This window comes from Acyrthosiphon pisum, chromosome A2, assembly GCF_005508785.2.
Source record: "Acyrthosiphon pisum isolate AL4f chromosome A2, pea_aphid_22Mar2018_4r6ur, whole genome shotgun sequence".
Classification (NCBI taxonomy): Eukaryota; Metazoa; Arthropoda; class Insecta; order Hemiptera; family Aphididae; genus Acyrthosiphon; species Acyrthosiphon pisum.
The window spans coordinates 102,015,534-102,035,632 of record NC_042495.1 but is presented as its reverse complement, the minus strand read 5'-3'; the positions used below and the strand labels follow the sequence as shown (position 1 = coordinate 102,035,632).

General features: G+C 25.9%; 3 protein-coding genes across 3 annotated transcripts; all 3 read left to right on the top strand.

Moving 5' to 3' along the window:
- Nucleotides 1-768: 768 nt before the first annotated feature.
- On the top strand, nucleotides 769-6,349 carry LOC115034172 (oocyte zinc finger protein XlCOF6-like). Its single transcript, XM_029490030.1, has 5 exons — nucleotides 769-910; nucleotides 1,400-1,540; nucleotides 2,011-2,082; nucleotides 3,737-3,820; nucleotides 6,150-6,349. Exons 1-5 carry the CDS (start codon nucleotides 769-771, stop codon nucleotides 6,347-6,349), a joined length of 639 nt encoding a protein of 212 aa, XP_029345890.1.
- LOC107884544 (longitudinals lacking protein, isoforms A/B/D/L-like) lies at nucleotides 3,086-8,223 on the top strand. Its single transcript, XM_016806920.2, has 2 exons — nucleotides 3,086-7,037; nucleotides 7,857-8,223. Exons 1-2 carry the CDS (start codon nucleotides 6,962-6,964, stop codon nucleotides 8,093-8,095), a joined length of 315 nt encoding a protein of 104 aa, XP_016662409.1. The 5' UTR covers nucleotides 3,086-6,961; the 3' UTR covers nucleotides 8,096-8,223.
- Nucleotides 8,224-13,690: 5,467 nt separating this feature from the next.
- On the top strand, nucleotides 13,691-15,214 carry LOC115034171. Its single transcript, XM_029490029.1, has 2 exons — nucleotides 13,691-13,811; nucleotides 14,982-15,214. Exons 1-2 carry the CDS (start codon nucleotides 13,691-13,693, stop codon nucleotides 15,212-15,214), a joined length of 354 nt encoding a protein of 117 aa, XP_029345889.1.
- Nucleotides 15,215-20,099: the final 4,885 nt, after the last annotated feature.

Here is a 20,099-nt window from a genome sequence, read left to right as displayed (position 1 = left end):
AAACAGTGGCGTACCCAGGAATAAAAATGTGGGGGTAGGCTGAACAAAGCACATCAGAATTTGATATTGGTTACCTTATACTAGGTCGTTATTACTATATCCTGTAAACGTAATAACCTCTACAAATAATTGATAATACACAAAATGTTTTTTCAAAACTGTTTTCAGAAATATAATGGTTTGTACTTTGCCTCTTATCATATAAGATTTATACCATAGTACGGCTAATAGGGCTTCCCCCTAAGTACACCACTGTTTTCAAAATACATTATACATAACTTCATCCATGTATTTTAATACAAATTCTGCTGATTGTATTTCAATTTCTTTCGCTATGTTTAAAAACACGATTGAATGTAAGATATTAGAAACCGGACCACTCTGGAATTTGACATTGAAAAAATATGTTCTAAGTCAGGTTTTAAAGAAAGATAGTAAAGATATTACCGAAAATGTTCATGGTAATTGGCCGACCTACTTCAAAGGTTCAACAATTTCATATCATCATATGTGGTTTTTATTATAATAAGTTATTAACTATATAAGATAAATCAAGTTTTTTTTAAAACATTATATTCTTTAAATGACTGTTAAGCTGTGTTGTATTGTAGAAAAGAAACATTAGTACCAGCTGCTTAGCCATTCTAAAGAAGTTATGTAACTCAACATAAACTACTGTGTACATTGTATATAGTATAATTGTATATATTATATTTTATACTTGGCTAACGAATTAAAAAAAAATCTATGTTTGCAGAAAATACCATGATGGAATTATTAAATAAAGTAAGTGAAAATGATCCTGTATTCTGTCCAAATGGTTGTGGTCATTCATATGTGGGCATGCACCGCAAACACAGTCTCAAAAAGCATTTGGTTTATGCATGCGGAAAAAATCCACAATTTCATTGTACATATTGCCAAAGACAATTCAGGCATAAGCAATCGTTACAGTATCATTTAACTACTATTCATCAAGAAAATATACTTTAAAAAATATTATTTTTGTGATATAAACTTTGTAATTGTAATTATAATTTATTATTATATTTTATTAAAATACTAATTATTTCTATGTTTAAGACATGCAGACTGCTACAAAAGTGGCATATTTAAGCTTATTGTAAAGAATAAAATTAATTTTATTTAAAGGCTACAAGGATTAAGGATGCAATATATTACTTTCAGTATTATAATATAGTAGCAATTGAAATGTAAGCCTACATTTACAGTTTTAATCCAAAGACTGATCAATCCTAATAATCTTCACTCAAATATGCAAAAAGCTTGTTAAAAACAAAATTTAGTACCAATCAACAGCACTAAGGCATTCCAAATTAACTATATACTTATTGTCAAAAGTCAATGATATAAAATAATTTAAATATTATATTTTCAGTTAAGTACTCGAATCAATCTTTGGAAAAATATCAAATGTTTTGTCCAAATGGTTGTGGCCGATCATATATTGGGAAAAACAGCAAATACAATCTCAAACAGCATTTGGTTTATATGTGTGGTGTTAATCCACAATTTTGCTGTACATTTTGCGGAAAACAATTAAGATCTAAGCAATCGTTACAGTATCATATATCCAGTGTTCATAAAAAAATTATACTTTAAAAAATATAGTTTTGTAAAATAAGCTTTATACTCGGAATTTAAATTTAATATTTAAATTATATTTAAATACCACCTGCATTAAAAGTAGGTTATATAATGGCAACAGGTACAATAATAGTAACAAATTTTTAGGTATTTCCAAAAGGAAAAATGAAATTTTATTTACAGTTATGACTTACTAGAAATAAGAATGAAATATTTTAATGTTAAATATTATAACAGTACTTACATTATTTAAATATACAAATTTAGTTCAAAGAGTGATCAATCCAAATGATCCCCACGTAAATACATAAAACCCCCGTTAAAAATATATTTTAGTATTAGAGCAGTCTATATTAATTATTTATTCAATGATATTAAATAATTTAAATATTATATTTTCAGTTAAATACATGGATGAAACTGTTGAAAAATATCGAATATTTTGCCCAAATGGTTGTGGAAGATCATATATTGGTAAAAACCGCAAAAGCAATCTCAAACATCATTTGAATTATAAGTGTGGCGTTAATCCACAATTTAAATGTACAGTTTGCCAAACAAAGTTTAGAAACAACGAATCATTGAAGTATCATATGCTAAAAATTCATCAAATATGTATATTTAAATAATCAAAAATGAATTTATTATAAAATAAATATAGTTTCTGATTTTATGTTCATTATTTTTATTCAACTATAAATATTTAAAAAAATGAATAATAATTTTTAAGCTTTAATTTAAAGCATGCTAAAACTTGATTGGTTATCTTATGGTTTTAGGATATTCTAACTATATCTTCTTCGGCCATCGTATCCATCATGTAATGATAATATAATACGTCCATGTAATTTGTTCCTGTGATATTTTGTTTGTACCATTGTTGATAATGGTACAAACAAAGGATTACAGGAACAAATACCTTATTTTATTTTATACAAAAACGTATAACTACATAAAATTTAGTTCATTTAAGTTTATAACCGTTAGATTTATTAATTTAATAAGGTATCTACAAATAAACAACGTTCTAATCAATTTTAATTTGTAATTTTTGTACAAATTATAAATTTGACTCCGGGCCACATACAATTTAATACCAATTCATTAATATGAGGGCCACATCGCGGCCCACGGGCCTTGGGTTAAAACCGTGAACTAAAACATGCTCGATTAATGTATTTTCCCAAGTTGTTTGTTACCAAAACACTGGAAAATAGTAAACCATTTATTGAATTCGGAAGGCTACTGATTATTTTTTAACCATCCTCCAAACAGTTACCAAGTTGGAGAAGACATATTTCATGTTTAACTCAATCAAAATCATAAAAGACATTTATAGCATTATATGTATTTCATCAACCCACAATTTGAAAGTCAATATTAAAAAAAATAAATAAATAGAAATAAAAATAAAAATGAATATTATTTGTATTTAAAGTTGTCCAATTTCAATTTTATAAATAAAATAAATGTTGATTTGATAAACACCAACTTAATTTTTTTATCTCTATTTCAAAATAAATTATACTCCACCGGTACATTTTAATAAAAATATTTAAATTGTTTTTCAAGTATATAATTGTGGAATATCTAAAGCAAAGATGTATTTCGGTCTAACTCATGTAGGCGGTAGGTGACAAAGAACATTTTTGGAAGCATCCATTTTATTTTTGTTTATAAATTCACGTTGGAGCACATTTCAATTATATCTACAGATCGGTCTTGTTTTCAATACATTCTGTTTAATCGGCATTTTTGACTCCAAATTCCAATGCCTTCTGCAGTTCCGCAATGTGGAAAATCGCGATCTGATAAAGGATTTCAGTAAAAAAAACAACTGAGATTAGATATTGAAATATGTTCATAGTAATTGGCAAATGCTTCAAACTTTGATATTTGGTTTTTATTATAATTACTAAAAATTCTAATTAATATAAATAAACTGTTCTTTAAGACGTTTCCATGCAATGGCTGAATGGCTGTGTTATATTGTAGAAAAGAAACATTTAGTATCAGTAGCTTTAATCATTTTAAGGAAGTTATATATCTCAACATCAACTAAAGTCTGCATAATTGTATACTTATAGTTAGCCAATCAAATAAAACAACTAAAATGTTATATTTACAGAGAATGCCATGATGGAATTATTAAATAAAGTAAGTGAGAATGATCCTGTGTTCTGTCCAAATGGTTGTGGACATTCGTATATTGGTACACACCGCAAACACAATCTCAAAAAACATTTGATATATGCATGCGGAAAAAGTCCACAATTTCAATGTGTAGTTTGCTTGAGAAAATTTGCTCGCAAGCATACCCTAAAAAGCCATTTATTATCTATTCACAAAAAAATTTTTAATTCTTATTTGATTTAATATTATATAGCTTTAATGTAAATAACAAACATTTTTCAAACTAAAATAATACATGAATATTTTATTTTATTTAGCAGTACACACAGTTCAGTTCAATTTTCCTTGTATCATAAGTATTTTAATAATATATATTATGTATTATGTACAATACACTATTCATATTCAATGTTTTCAAGACTAATTAATGTAAACATTTAACAACTAACAAAAAATTATGTTTATTATACATAAAAAAGTTCATAGATCATAAATAACAAAAAAAGCTTTTTAAATGACATACATATTACATAATATAGTGTATTTACTTGTATAAAGGGTGGAATTAGTATATAGATAATAAAATACAACTTTTTTTAATGTTTAATTTTTAATTTGCAATAAAAAATTGTATATTTAAAATTGTATTTACACACATTTTTTATTGTGTATTTTTACAACACATGGTAAGTACATAAATGCACTGCTATGAAGTTAAATTTAAAAAATAACCTTAAAATATTTATTTTTAAATACAAAGATAATATTAAATTTTTTATTGTGAAACATAACTTTGTAACTTGGTGATGTATATTATAATTGTTAAAATAAATTCATAATCTTGAGAATTTTGGACCTTTTAAAGAAATGATATACTTCAGTATTGTACAACTAAACCATACTTAGTAATAATTAAAAATAATTTAAATGTTACATTTTCAGGGATTCTTATGAATGATTTATTAAATATGGCTTGTAAATACAACCCAGCATTCTGCCCAAATGGCGATGTGGTCATTCATATAATGGCACGGAACGCAAGAAAAATCTCAAAAAACATTTGATATATGCATGTGGCCAAAATCCACAATTTCAATGTAGAGTTTGCTCAAGAAAATTTGTTCGCAAACATACTCTAAAAATACATTTATTATGTGTTCACCAACTAATTTTGAATTCTAATTGTACTTAATATTATATAGTTTTTATATATACACGTAACATACATGTTTAAAACTAAATTAATATATGAATATTGAATGTTTTATTTTACTTGGCATTAGGTACACTGATTTCAGTTCATCCTGACTTGTATCATAAGTGTTTTAATAAAATACATATGGATGTACAATTATATACTATTCATGTTCCTGAATATGAATATTATACTCAATTATTCCTCCTTTTCATTTGAAGTTCCAACTTTTTAATGAATGATTCCTTAGTCAGAGCCATGTGTTCTTTAAATAATAATGTTTATCATTGGCCTTAATACAATTTTCTTGTGTTTGTATATTATATTGTCATTATTTTACTTTTATAACTACTTCTGTAAATTAAATTTTTATTTCAATTGTCGATACCTATGTTATAAGTGTTTGGGCGTAGATTTATAAAACTTAATATTTAATATTTTTCAAAGCTACATGGAAGAATTTAGTAACTAACAAAAAATTTTCTTAAAAAACATATCTTAATATGTATTTACATCTACAATTGAGTTGGTAGTAGAATTGTTACAACATTTGATTGGTACATAAATACATTGCTAAGAAATTAAATTTAAAATATAAACTTTAAATTATGTAACTTTAAATATAAACATAATGTTTTTTTTGTTGTTGTATAAAACAGTATTTTGTAACTTGGTGCCATTTATATTTTAATTATTAAAAATAAATTTTTTACGGTGAGAACTTTATCCCTTTTAAAGAGCTGTTATATTTCAATATTGTACAACTAAACTATATTTAGTTAATAATGTAAAATAATTTAAATGTTATATTTTAAGAAAATCGTACTATGAAAACAAGTTCTTAATTATGGCTATTGAAAATGACTCAGCATTCTGTCAAAACAAATGTGGCTATTCATGCCCCAAACCCCTTAAATATTGCTGAAAAACATTATATTCTTTAAAATTTGAACAATAGTGTACAGGAATACGGTACGCAGCTACAAAATTAAATTTAAAAAAAAATAAAAATAAACTTAAATTTAGGTATGTTTAGATAATGTTTCTTTTTGTGTAAAACATAATTTTGTAACATTGTGATGTATATTATGATTGTTAAAATAAACTCATAGTTTGAGAACTCTGGCCCTTTTAAAGGAATGATATATTTCAGTATTGTGCACTAAACCATACTTAGTAATGATTTTAAATAATTTAAATGTTACATTTTCAGAGAGTCATATGAAAGAGTTTTTAAACATGGCTAGTCGTAGTGACCCAGCATTCTGCCCAAACGGCTGCGGTCGTTCATATAAAGGCACAGAACGGAAGTCCAATCTAAAAAGACATTTAAAATATTCATGTGGGATGTACCCAACATTGAAATGTATTGTGTGCCAAAATCCATTCAAGCATAATCATACATTGCAGTAACATATACTGACTACTCATCAACTTAAGTAAATACATGTTTTCCAAAAAAGCTCAGATAAAAGGAAATGTTTACAAACAATGTTTATCATGATATATTATCAATGATGTTTCATTTTCAAAAAAACATTTTATTTAAAATGCATAACAACTTAATTTGTTTTTTTTTTTGTTTAATATTAAATTGTAAGACATTTTCCTAATACACCTTAATTTGTATTCAACTACTTCTATACCTAAATAAATAAAAGAAAAATGTAATAAGAAAAAAACAAATGTTATTATTATTACATGTTTTTTACAGTCAGCATAAATACATTTTTTTTAAAAACACTCCTCCTCTTGTTATATTTTGGTGATAGAATAAAACCCTTATTATACAATCCTATCAGCTTTGGCCTTATATATTGTTTAGCTATGTATGTACAATGTACTTTAATAGTTTTTGAAATTCAATTGTATGGTATCATATTGTTAATACATTTATTTTGCTAGTAAATTATTAAACATAAATATTTGTCTTAATTATTTTTCATATTCGCTTTGATAGCCAGGGGCATTAGCATTATATTTTTTTTAAAATATAATTACAATTTTATATTTACAGAGAATAATATGAACGAGTTATTAAATAAAGCTAGTAAAAACGACCCAGCAATCTGCCCAAATGGTTGTGGCCATGAGTATAAAGGTTTGGATCGCAAACGGAATTTAAAAAAACATTTAATTTATGCATGTGGTGTTAATCCACAATTCCAATGTATAATTTGCTTAAAAAAATTTGCTCGCAAGCATACATTAAAAATCCATTCAATATCTGTTCATAAATCAATTTATAATTCTCATTTTTATTAATATTGTAAACCTTATTTTTGTATGAATAAGATAAATTATTAAAATTAAAATAATTAAATTAATTAAAGTACCTATTGGAATTGTAATAATATAAAGCTGACATGTCATGTTGCATCTTGACAAATATTATAGGTTGGCCCAAATCCTCCATTCAAACAAAAGCAATCATACCAATAGTATAATAAGTATTCATAAAAAAACTATGGTTTTGTTAATATATTTTATTTTTGTTTCAAGAATGCTCTTACTTTATGATTTGTATTATTATTTTCAAATAATCTCAATACCTTTGAAAACATTGAAACTACATATTTATGTTTAAGACTTGTATTCCAAGGCTGTGAAACAAAAAAATGAAAAAATATCTTCTCGTGTGAACAGGATTCAGTTAACATAAATAAACTATTTTTTAAATCCAACTTTATTAGATATCTTATACTTTTGGGATAGTTAATTAATTATTTTAAAATAGACAGTAATTTAATGTGCATTGCATTAGCATTAACAATTGGTTAAGGCGTTTGGAAAACACTGAATACATAATATTAAGCATAATACTATATATTATTGACACATTTTACAATTTAAATATTTGATAAATTCTATTATATTTATCAAACTTAACAATATTAATTGTTTTAATTTTTATTTTTAGAATTGTCTTGCAGTTGGTTAACTCAACTTAATTGGATAACACAATTAGATCCAGCCAGTTGTCCAAACAAATGTGGTAAATTGTATAGAGGACCTTATAGAAAGCATCATCTCAGACAACATTTGGTGTATGAATGTGGTGTTATACCAAAATTTCAATGCAAAATATGTTCCAAGCGTTTCGCTAGAAACCCTCAGTTAAAATATCATTTAATTAGAATACATAAAATTGTTGCTTAGCATCGTAAAATGTATTCTATCAAAAACGTTTATAATCTGGTTCATTGTCATTCATTAAAGCTGATAAAAAATGACAACATTTTTCAAAAAAAATCAATATCAAATAAAATTGTTTTCATTTAAATTAAGTATGCATTTTAGTTGTTAAATAAAATATTTACCTCCAACACTAGTCCTTCTCCAAGAGTTATTTACCTTAAAATTCAACTACAAATTGTAATCTTTATTGTGTACCTACTGTTAATTACAAGTGTGGTGGGCCATATCGTCTTGGGAAGGGTTAAAATAGAAAGATATGTCGATTGAAGGTTGTAGTTTTTAAATAAAGTTTTTTTCCCGAAACTAAATATAGATGAAGAACATTATATTATAATTTAAAAGTTATGTTAGTAGGTACTTATTTATGATAAATAAATATTTATAGGTTTAATGTATTACCTATTGAAAAAAATGATAAATTATAATCCTTTGATGAATTAGTTTGTAAGGTGAGGGAATGGCATCATAGACCTATCATAGGAACAGCCTCTTATAACTTAGTATTGAATATTTATAAAGCTTCATAATTTAAAATAATCTATCCTCCACCTCAAATTACTTTTGATCCAATATCTACTATTATCTACATAAGATTCAAAATACATAGGTAGTTGAGTAAATAAAAAAAAATATTTGAATATTGTGTTTTCAAGTGCTTATCATAATCAAATTAATTATGAAATGAGATTATTGAAAATAATACCGAAATCAAATTATATGGTTGAAGATGTTTGTATAAAAATAAAAATTATAAACAAATAAAGTACACAGAGCTAATCTAAAATAATTCCAATGTGTAGTTAGCTTTAGAATATTAGTTTTATTATTATAATATAATATAGTATAGCGTTTTGTAAAAATTTCAAAATATTATATTAAAAATAAGAAGATTGTTAAATATAATTTACATAACACATATATTTTATTCATCTTAGTTTGTGTACTTTTATCTGGTAAATATTTATGTAGAATACCTAACCTTCATTTTTAACACTCCTATTCTTACAGAATTATGTCAAAAATGTATTTAACAAAATAATTTGATACATAAGTTCCTTCATAGTTTTTATAAAATGTTATCAAGTGTTTTTATTTTTTAATTTTTGAGTCAAGTTTGGACTTTGACATATATGAACTACTAGTAATTGATTAGGTATGAATTTGATACAAAAGGCACTAAAGTTGCAGACCAACTAATTTGTCAAACAATTTTAAATTTATATTATCGTCAAACTAAGCTATTTGCCAATAGTTATTTATAACACAGGCACAGATAAATAATACTAATAATAAATAATATCAATTTAACTATCTAATAATAATATTATAAAAAGATTTTGAATACATTTTGGGATTTTATATGATGTCAATGTAGAAAAAAAAAAAATAAAAATATTTAACAATATAATATATTCTTGTGTTATTTTATTGATTTCTTACTGATTATACCAAGTGTTCCACAGAAAATATTTATTTTAACATAGTGAAAGCAATTGAATATGTATTACATTAGCACTATTGGTAGTCTTGTGGAAAACAATTGTATACAAATGTATTTCAATTTATATGATTTATGCATTTTACAAATTAAATATTTAAATGTAAATCATACTTAACAATATACAGTGTTTTGATTTTGTTATTTTTAGAAGCGCCTTGCAGTTGGTTACCTCAACTTAATTGGATAACGCAAATAGATCCAGCCAAATGCCCAAACAAATGTGGTAAATTTTATAAAGGTCCTCATAGAAAGCATAACCTCAGACAACATCTGGTATATGAATGCGGTGTTGCCCCAAAATTTCAATGCAGAATATGTTTTAAGCGTTTTTCTAGAAATCATCACTTAAAATTTCATTTGAAGAGGATACATAAAATAATTGATTAATACAATTAAATTTGTTTTATTATAAAATAATTTTAAGTTTGGTTTGTTGTCAAAAATAGTAAATACATTTGGGAGTCTATAATGTCTATCTGTATGAAATTAATAAAAAAAACATTTATAATAACATATATTATTCTTTTGTTGGTTTGTTGATTACTTACCAATTATACATAGTGTTCCACAAAGGTTAATTATTTTAATACGCATGAAATATAATTTTTATAATTTATGCATTTTAAATTTAATAAATAATCAAATTTATCTCAGACAATAATTATTGTAGGAATCTGGTGTTAAACTGAAATTACAATATGTTTTGCTAGTACTCATCAGTTAAAACTTGATTTAGATAAAATACCTGTTTTATATTTTTAAATGTGTTTTATTATAAGTTATATAATTATATATATATAAATTAGAGTGGTCCACTAAGGTAAATTATTTAAAAATAGTGACATAATTAAATGTGCCTTATATTAGCACTAATAATTGGTAGTCTTATGGAATATATTTGTATTCATATGCATTATAATTTATATAAATTACATGTTTTACAATATTAAAATGTATATTAAATTTAAATTTATGTCAATATAAAACGACTTAAAATGTTTTAATTTTAATTTTTAGATTTGTCTTGCAGTTGGTTAACCCAACTTCATTGGATAACACAGCTTGATCCTGCCAGATGTCCAAATAAATGTGGTAAATTGTATAAAGGTCCTTATAGAAAGCGTCATCTCAGACAACATTTAGTGTACGAATGTGGTGTTATACCGAAATTTCAATGTAGAATATGTTTCAAGCGTTTTGCTAGAAATCCTCAATTAAAATATCATTTAATAAGAATACATAAAATGATTGCTTAACATAATTGTGTCCTATTAAATTATGTTTATAGTGCATTGTCAGTCATTAAATATTGATAAATACTTACAACATTTAACTGGTATCAAATGATAATTTATCTTAGTACAATAGTACTTATATTATTCTTAATATATTTTACTGGATTATAATACTTTTAATAACAATTCTTATTTAAAGTAATAATCCAAAGTTGCTTAAGTATTTTAGAAATGTGTACAAAATATGCTATAAGTTATAAATAAATTACACAATATGAAATTAGTGTATACAAGTACTTGTAAATAACGCTGTGGTATTAAATGTATGTAATTATTATCATAACTTGTTGTGTGTAAATGTTTGTTTAAAATAAATCTTTTCACTGAGTAATCAAATATTATTTTATTTACACATTATGGTACAGATACCATTATTGTTATTATGGCTGTAAATTTTGATTTTGAACAAATCATTTGTTTTTAAATCATTGTACATTTTATTTAAGACTAATATGGAAAGGGGAGCAAAGTACTTTATCTAATCATTTATAACATATATAATCAATATGTGACTTATATAAGATTTTAGGTTTCAGAATCCAAAGTACATGTAATTTATTAATGTACATGAATTTTTAATAAACATTTTTTAACTGTTTTAACATTTTTATATAATTAAAACTTAATAACAAAGTATGGCTTTTTAATTGACTTAATCATTTTATGCAGTAACTAATAAGTAATTAGTAATTATTAGGGCCCGGAACTTGATGAACTAAAAATCTTTTTAAAAAATGACCATAAAAATACCAAAAATTACTTTATAATGACTTAACATTAATACAATTCATGCATCATAAATCGTAATTATTATAGGTGCTAGCTCTTTAAAAATATTTACTCTCGAAGGAGCCTTCAAAAAATTTTTTTGCAGTTTGAAATAATTTGATCCACTTATGGGAAATTTTTTCTGATTGACTGGGCCTAAAATAGTATCTGCCTATAGTTTATTAAATAATCGTAGATTGCGACAACAAACGATAAAGATAATCGACAAGCTAATGGAAACTGAATGTGTTACAATAAAGTGTAACTTTCAACAAGAAAAATGCAAAAATGCAAAATAAAAACTATACCATTAAATTCTATATTCCATGAATCAAATTTCTGTAAAGACGAGCTCAAACGTAAAGAAAGATGCAAATGCATCAAGTTCCGGGTCTTAGTAATTATATATTTTAACAGTTAGTATTACAAATATTTTAAGCTATTACTAAATTGTGAATTTTATTTTATTTAGGAAATACTTTGTCACATTATGTTGTATGCCCGCATAATTGTGGTCGATCATATAAAGGATTTCATCGCAAACAACATTTGAAAAGACATTTGAAGTATAAGTGCGATGCCCATCCACAGTTTCAATGCTTATTGTGTAAAAAATATTTCACTAGGAATTCAAGTTTGAGAGATCATGAGATATTAATTCATGGTATAACATGTTAAATTCATTACGAATTGACTTATGTTTAAAATAAAAACAACAATATGTGTTGTACTCATTAATACTATTTCATGATCAAAATATTTTAAATTTTAAATCATTGTCTAGCATATCTGTATTATGTTTTCATGAAATATCATCTCTGTTCATAATTATTATATATAATATAATATTATTTTAAGTAATGAACCATTTTCATAGTCTCTAATTCTATACTGTAAGAAATAACTCCGTCTTTCAATATAATCACTTTCCAGCGTTTAATATAATTACTTTCAATAACTTTCAACGTAACATAATTATAAAAAAACAGACGACGTGCGTTTCACGGTCACATTATTACAAAAGAGAACAGAATAAATACATAACCTCTAACATCAGTAAAATATAATAAGAAGAATAGTAATAATAATATCTACTATCACAATACAATTTAAATTAAATATACCCAAGGTTTCACATGTTCTTGTTCCCCAAAGTATTTAATCTATGCCAGGATTCCGTCTTCAAACTGATATCGGAGATGGATGTATCCAGCATCCACGGCTTCCAAATACACTAAAACATTGAAAACATCGCAGTTGTAGGTTTTTCCAACGATACCACAATCATCGGCAAGGGTTTAACCAGTGCCACCACTCTCATGATCATAGCTTAAGACTTATTTTCCACTGTCGGAATGCAGGTGAACCCTACCGAATCCGCGATTATCAACGTAGAAGACGGACAGCTAGTGTCAAAAATTTCACACTCTTAGACAATTTAATAATCCTTCTAATGGAAGGCAACAACTGTATAAAATACGTAGAGATTAATTTTAACAATGAAATAGTTTTCGACTGCAAAAGATTTCTTTCTCAATTAGAAAAGGATTTTAGAAATGTAGTAACTTCTCTCTTATTGCCAGAAACATGACATACTGGACCAATATGTTTACCCAAAGCTGATATATCCTCTGAAAACTACCCCTGCCAACCTTCTAGATAATAATTTCCTGGAACGTTTTTATATGCTGGTAAGACAAGGAGTTAGGGAGATATGTGGCCTTCACCCCCCCCCCCCCCACGACACTCCAATTCCGGTTTATTACACGGGAAGGAAATATCAGGGGCCTCGTCGGTATGCTGCGAGTAGCATGGGAGGTTTCTATCCAGAACATAGCCATTACCCAAAAGCTAGCGCGTGTCCAAGACTCACACTTGCTAGCTGTTCGCGATCAACGCTAGGAAGAAGCGAATTCTCGCGCACGTTTAGGTCTCGTAATTGGTCTAAATTCACACGTGATTCGCACCAAGTTAAGGTACGAGTTTAAAAAAATGGATGGAGTTGAAACAGAGAGGAAAAGGTGTTTTGTGGTATGGCTAACTGTGGTAACTTGTGGTAATAGCTGTACCATGACTAACTCATGGGTATCAAACAAAGGTGGGCTTTCAAGTGGTGAGTAAACAAACGCTATTAAAACATCGATGAACTCCTTGTCTAACTACTGTACAGGAGTGTCGGCAATCCCCATTGCAGGAATCTGATCTGCAATGAGAATAACCTTAAAACCTTGCTACATATCCGTGGATCCTGCCCCAAAACAGAACTTCTTTGCAATAATGCCATCACTCATAGGCGCAAATAGTGTTTGGGATTTGGGGGGGAGGGAGTAAAGCCTTACTTTGATAATATTGAATAAGCTTAAAACAAAACGTAGGAAATGTTTGGGGGGCTTAGCCCCTAAAGCCCCCCCCTATTTGCGCCTATGCCGTCACTAAGTCCATACCACTCAGGCCAACCTATTTAGGGCGAAAAAGATTGAGGTATATGAAGAACTGAACTGTGAAGCATTTGGAAAAAGAGTAACTCAAAGCCGAAGGGCGGATATCGTATTGTAGACCGAAGGAATGGACGAGGCGTCATCTTAGACCTCACGATTTGGTGGGAGAGCAACGACGAACAGCAAAACATCAACGGGCCCGAAGAGAAAAGAGATACAATATACATGCTGTGCACCCCTGATCTGAGCTGTCTCTACAGAGTAGGAAAGTGGGAAACAGTCACGGTTTGGTGAATGTGGAACTGCATCAAAATTCTTACTGGACTTCAAAAACCACGGTCTACTACGAGGAGATCTCCAAAAATATGCTTTTCTGTGTTTGCAGGACACATTCCATATAATAAACTATTATGTATGCTCATAATTAACAATCACTAATATTGTAATAATATCATTTTATTTTGTTATTTATTTATTTACTATTTTATTTTATTTATATATTATTTTTATTTATATGCTATGTACGAACGTATTGAACAAGGTTAACTGTCGTAAGGTAACTCACAAAGTGAGCAGTTTGCTATATTTATAAATATATTAATAAAGTTGTTTATATATATATATATTTATAATTGTTCTATATACTTGCTTTATTCCTTCCTTTCTTCGTGATCGTTATTATTATTATTATTATTTTTTTTTTTTTTTTGGAGTATTTATTGTGTTGTTTTATTTTATTTAAATTAAAAAGTTTAGTAAAAAAAAAAATTTTCTACGCATATATCAAGTATAGAGGAATAATCCATATTAGTATTTGTATCTACATTAATGTGTGCTCTGAACAGGTAAAATAACTAACGTGCTATTAGACTGGTGTGCGACGCCAGATCCAGCAATTTGTCCAAACGGTTGTGGTCACTTCTACAGAGGAATTAACCGAAAAAAATTGTTACGCAGGCATATGGTCTACGAATGTGGTGTTCCATCTAAGTTCAAGTGTCCGATTTGTTCCAAACGTTTTACAAGAAAATCAAATATGAAAGTACATGCATTTTCAGTACACCAAACGTTTTTGTGACATTAAGTTTGGACCATTCATAGCAGTCGTTTCATGTGTTCTAAATAATTTAACCTTTCAAGTTGAAGTTCAGAAGTATTTCATGAATTGTGATGATTGCATATTAGCTGTGGGTATTCAATACTCAGATTATACCCAACAGAATTAGTCATTAGAAAGTATCTATAATCTATTAATATTTGTGTTTACTAAGTGTTTACTAAGTAACTAAGTTACTCATTATTTTATAATTGTTTGTTATTATTATTGGATTAAATTTAAGTTAATTAACATTAATAATAAGTATTGTATATTTGTTAACATCATATTATTTGTTTTTAAAGTCTTAACTAATCTGTTTCATTAATAGTGTTAAACCAACCAATACCAAAATTAAAATTAACAATACATGATTAATAGACAATTTCTTGGTATATTATATTTATAGTTTACTAAAAGTTTTACCAAAATTTGTAAATACTATTTATTTTCTTAAATATTATCTATAATATTTTAAAATAAAATCAAAAGTACTATAATAGTTTGTTCAGTATTATTATGTTTTATGAATTATTATGTTATTAAATAAAGAAAACATAAACAATTAGTTTAATTTTATACAAGAATAATAGTATATGATTTTTTTATAGAAACATATTAATTTAGTTCATTTTTTAAATAAACTACTAGTATAGATGAGCATAATCTTAAGAATACTATAATTTGTATTACAAAAGTTGTACGATTTGTACAAGAAATACAATTTTTATATTTTGAGTAATAGTATAGTATATCATACTTCATAATTTACTAATTTTTCTCAATATATTTATATTATTTTTTTAGTACCTACAATGGATGTGAAGATGTATTCAATTTACCATACAAACAGTTATAAGCAATTACATGCAGCTAGTGTAACCCAAATAAAAAATATTATATACCATCAAAAACTAATCCACTTCAAGATACTTCCCTAGAGCTTCTTCCCTTAATGAAAAAAAAATAACAATACAATATTAGTGTTGTAAAAATTGTATTTTTTAGTTAACAGTTAATTATATGATGCAATTTTTAATAGATGGCAATGTTAACATTTTTAATTGTTACTACTTTTCATGTAATATTTTGATTTAAGATATATTATTTTAAATATTTTGTACTTCATTTTTGTAATATATTTATTTATAGGTATTATACATATTATTTGTATTTTGTGATTTCATAGTAAGATATAAAAATCAAGACAGTAAAATTACATTTTAAATGTTTACTATTGTAAAATTAATAATAATAAAATCAATATTTACAAGGCGTGTTAAGCTAAATTTTTTAAATAATTCTCATATAGTTCCATGTTATCAAATATAGCAATAATAATAACAATGTTAATGCACTTACCTAACTCCCTATTTAGCATTTAATGTTAAGAATTTAATTTAAAATTTAGTTAAAAAATAATTTATGTTAATATAAATATAATATTACAATACTGCCATCCTAAGTCAAAACAGGATAACTCCAGTCATTACGATTGTTGAGAAACAGCAAAATATAATGTTTTTGACAGTAAATCAAACCTTAAAAAAGCGCTTATACAAAAAATTGATCAAAACTAATGCTGATATTTCTAATTTTATTCCTAGAATTGATTGAACCCTTTTAATTTCAATTTTTTTGAGCTTTTTAAGGAGACAATAGATTTATCCTAAAATAAATATCATAGTGTTGAACGAAAAATTGATAACTCCATAGTAATAATGAACTTATTGGATTATTGCTTAGTCATTTCTGGACATACCTTGTTTTAGCCTAAATTGTTACTATATGTCAATACCTTTTTTCTCCAACGTTAGTATGAACCATTATATAAACCAAAACTATGTAACTCCATAATTTGTTATGTGATTTACCGGGTTTTTGCTTAGTATTTGAATTTACCATGTTTTAGGTCATAAAACATTTAATATATTGTACTTTCTCCATATTTTTTTATTTTAAGATGTCTTTTAATAGGAAATATGGTATTTTTACATCAGAAATCGCTTTAAAACTATTAATATTATCTATAGAAACCAAAAAATCAATTTTTACAAAATATAGAGTTATCCTGTTTTTGCTTAGCTCTGCAGAATAGCTATATTTATTTTATTAATTATAATATTAATGCATCAACAATCACTAAACATTGAACTAATCAATAGTGGGCTGTTGATCCCTTAAACACAATTTAGTGGCCCAAGGTAGGCTTATTAAATTTTACTGAACTATTCAATTAATATTTTTTTTATCCAACTGCAGAAATCCCTAGTATTAATTACAAAATATATTTTAATTGTCACATTGTTTAATCTTATTTATCTGTTTAAAATTCTAATGGTAACTAAAAAAGAATAGTTAGAAGTCTCTTGACATGGATTTGTGCTATAATACATCATCAAATTTAAAATTAACTTTAAGTGGAGTTTGGTTAAAACTACAAATGCTTAAATTTCTAAATTCTTCATCACCTTTATGTTGGTTTTTTTACACTTGGATAAACTAGTAAAATCTTTAAATTATGTTTAATCTAAATCTTTAAGGTTAACTTAAAGCTATAAAAGCATTTCTTACATCTAAAAAAATATTAATAGATATACTGATAATTTAAATAAAAATATATAATTGTAAAACCAATACATTATACAAATACAACAAATACATTCAACCTTTTCAGAACCTCAAATATATAATGATTATTTTCAATTTAGTGTTTTTTATGTATATATATTTTTTTTTAATTATATTATTATAATTTTGTTGATAATAGATTGTTTTTAATCAAAGTTGGTATAGTTTCCAATAAATCACAAATAACACAATCAAAGTTTTTAACTTAACTACCATGATATGAATTATTTTCAATTTAATACCATTCATAATGTTTAAAATATAGAGATGTGCGAGATATGAAGGAAGCATGATATAATATAACTCATTAAGATTTTTTACAACTAGCATTCATGGTATTACTCTTTCACAGTTGCACATAAATCATATAATAACTGTTGAGTCATTAAATAAAACATGTTTCTAATATCTCTAATTCCAAATAAGAAAATACCTATGTCAAAATAATGTATTAAGTTATGTATATTACTTAATATTTAACTTGTAAATATAAAAAATCAAAGTAAATTTGGTAGAAGTAAATAATTATCACACTTTTTCAAGCAAATTTGTTTCTTATGTAATATAACAATACGTATAGTTTATAAATTAAATAAGTGTTCCAATGTTGCATGAATTAACATAATGATGATTCCTCCCAGTAAAGATACATTGTCATACAAAGAACACAACTACTCTAAAGTAATGCATAGGTTACTTATTGGTTATTTGATGTAGTACTACAATTTTAATTAATATTTCTTCTGATTGTCATATTTTGCTTGTTTGCACATCTATATGTACTTTACATAATAAAAAATTCATCGACTAACTTTTAAAATAATTTAACTGTTATTTTAGGATACTGGTTGGCAAACTTGGATTTCTTTGCAAAAGATGATCCAGCCAAATGTCCGAAAAACTGTGGTCGCAGTTATAAAGGTATACACAGAAAGAAAGTTTTACGGCGTCATTTAGTATATGAATGTGGTGTAGAACGGAAATTCATGTGTAATATTTGCTTTAGACGTTTTTCACAAAAATATTATTTATCTACTCACTTGGGTACTGTGCACAAAGTTTGAATACTTAAAAATTCTTTTTTTTTGATTTTATTGTAAACATGTTGCATAGTCTTTGAAACGTTAGATACACTTATATTATGCTATAAAATATGTTATTAAACTAACTACATGTATTGTTACAGTAGATAAACTTTGGATTTATAAAAAATTATAATGAATGTTTGTCTTAAATGTATTTTTGAAGAGTTAATAAATTTCCCCGATGGTCAGCTACATATCTGATCTGGGATCAATCACCCATTGTTTTTTTTTTTTTTTTATATATTTATACATTGGCTGTGTTTTTAATTAATAATAATTATGTTAATAAACCAAAAATTGATTAAAAGTTTGTTATTGATTTTGAAAAAAAAGCTCATCTTGTGTATGCATATATTTGTTTAGTCATTACTTCAATACTTCTGTTTATTTATAAATAAAACAGTATGTGTAAGAAGTCAAAAGTCAAATTTGTAAGAAAAAATGTCAATCAAGTGAGTAGGTTACTGGAAGGGGAGATTTTATATTTTAAATTAATTAGGTATCTATTAATAATATCATTAAAAAAAAAAATATTTTAAGCAGAATACTGCTGTTGCTTATGCAAATTATCCCGATTTTAAATAAATATGCATGTTAGCTTCAACAGGGTTAACAGTTTTTTGTCGCCTCTCTAACCACTTGGTAATTAAATAAAAACTCCGCAATATTTCTTTATCTCCCTATTTAGTACCTACTAATTGTCCAGTTACCACTTTCAATATAAATATTTAGAAGAACTAAAGGAAACTTGAGATTATTACCCTCTTTTAATAAGTGTTCTTTGAAAACATTACGTAAAACATATAATATAAAAATTGATATAGCACGAATAACTAAAACTTTATTTCTATACATGATCTAAAAATAAACATTTATATAAACCAATATATATTTGATAGAAGTAAGAAATATTTTTAGTATAGCTGTGTTATATCCATGGTTTTATCCATGATCATAATGACATTTTTTCCAAAAGGGCAAGGTATAAAAATTTTGAAATCTGAAACATGTATACTGTATATTGTTTAATTATTTATAAGATATGGATGATTCAAACTTTTCTAATCGTAAATACAAGCTTTTATCAAAGTAAAATGTACTTTATTTTTTCAATATTTGTAAATAAATAATCACTAATTTGTTATACCGGG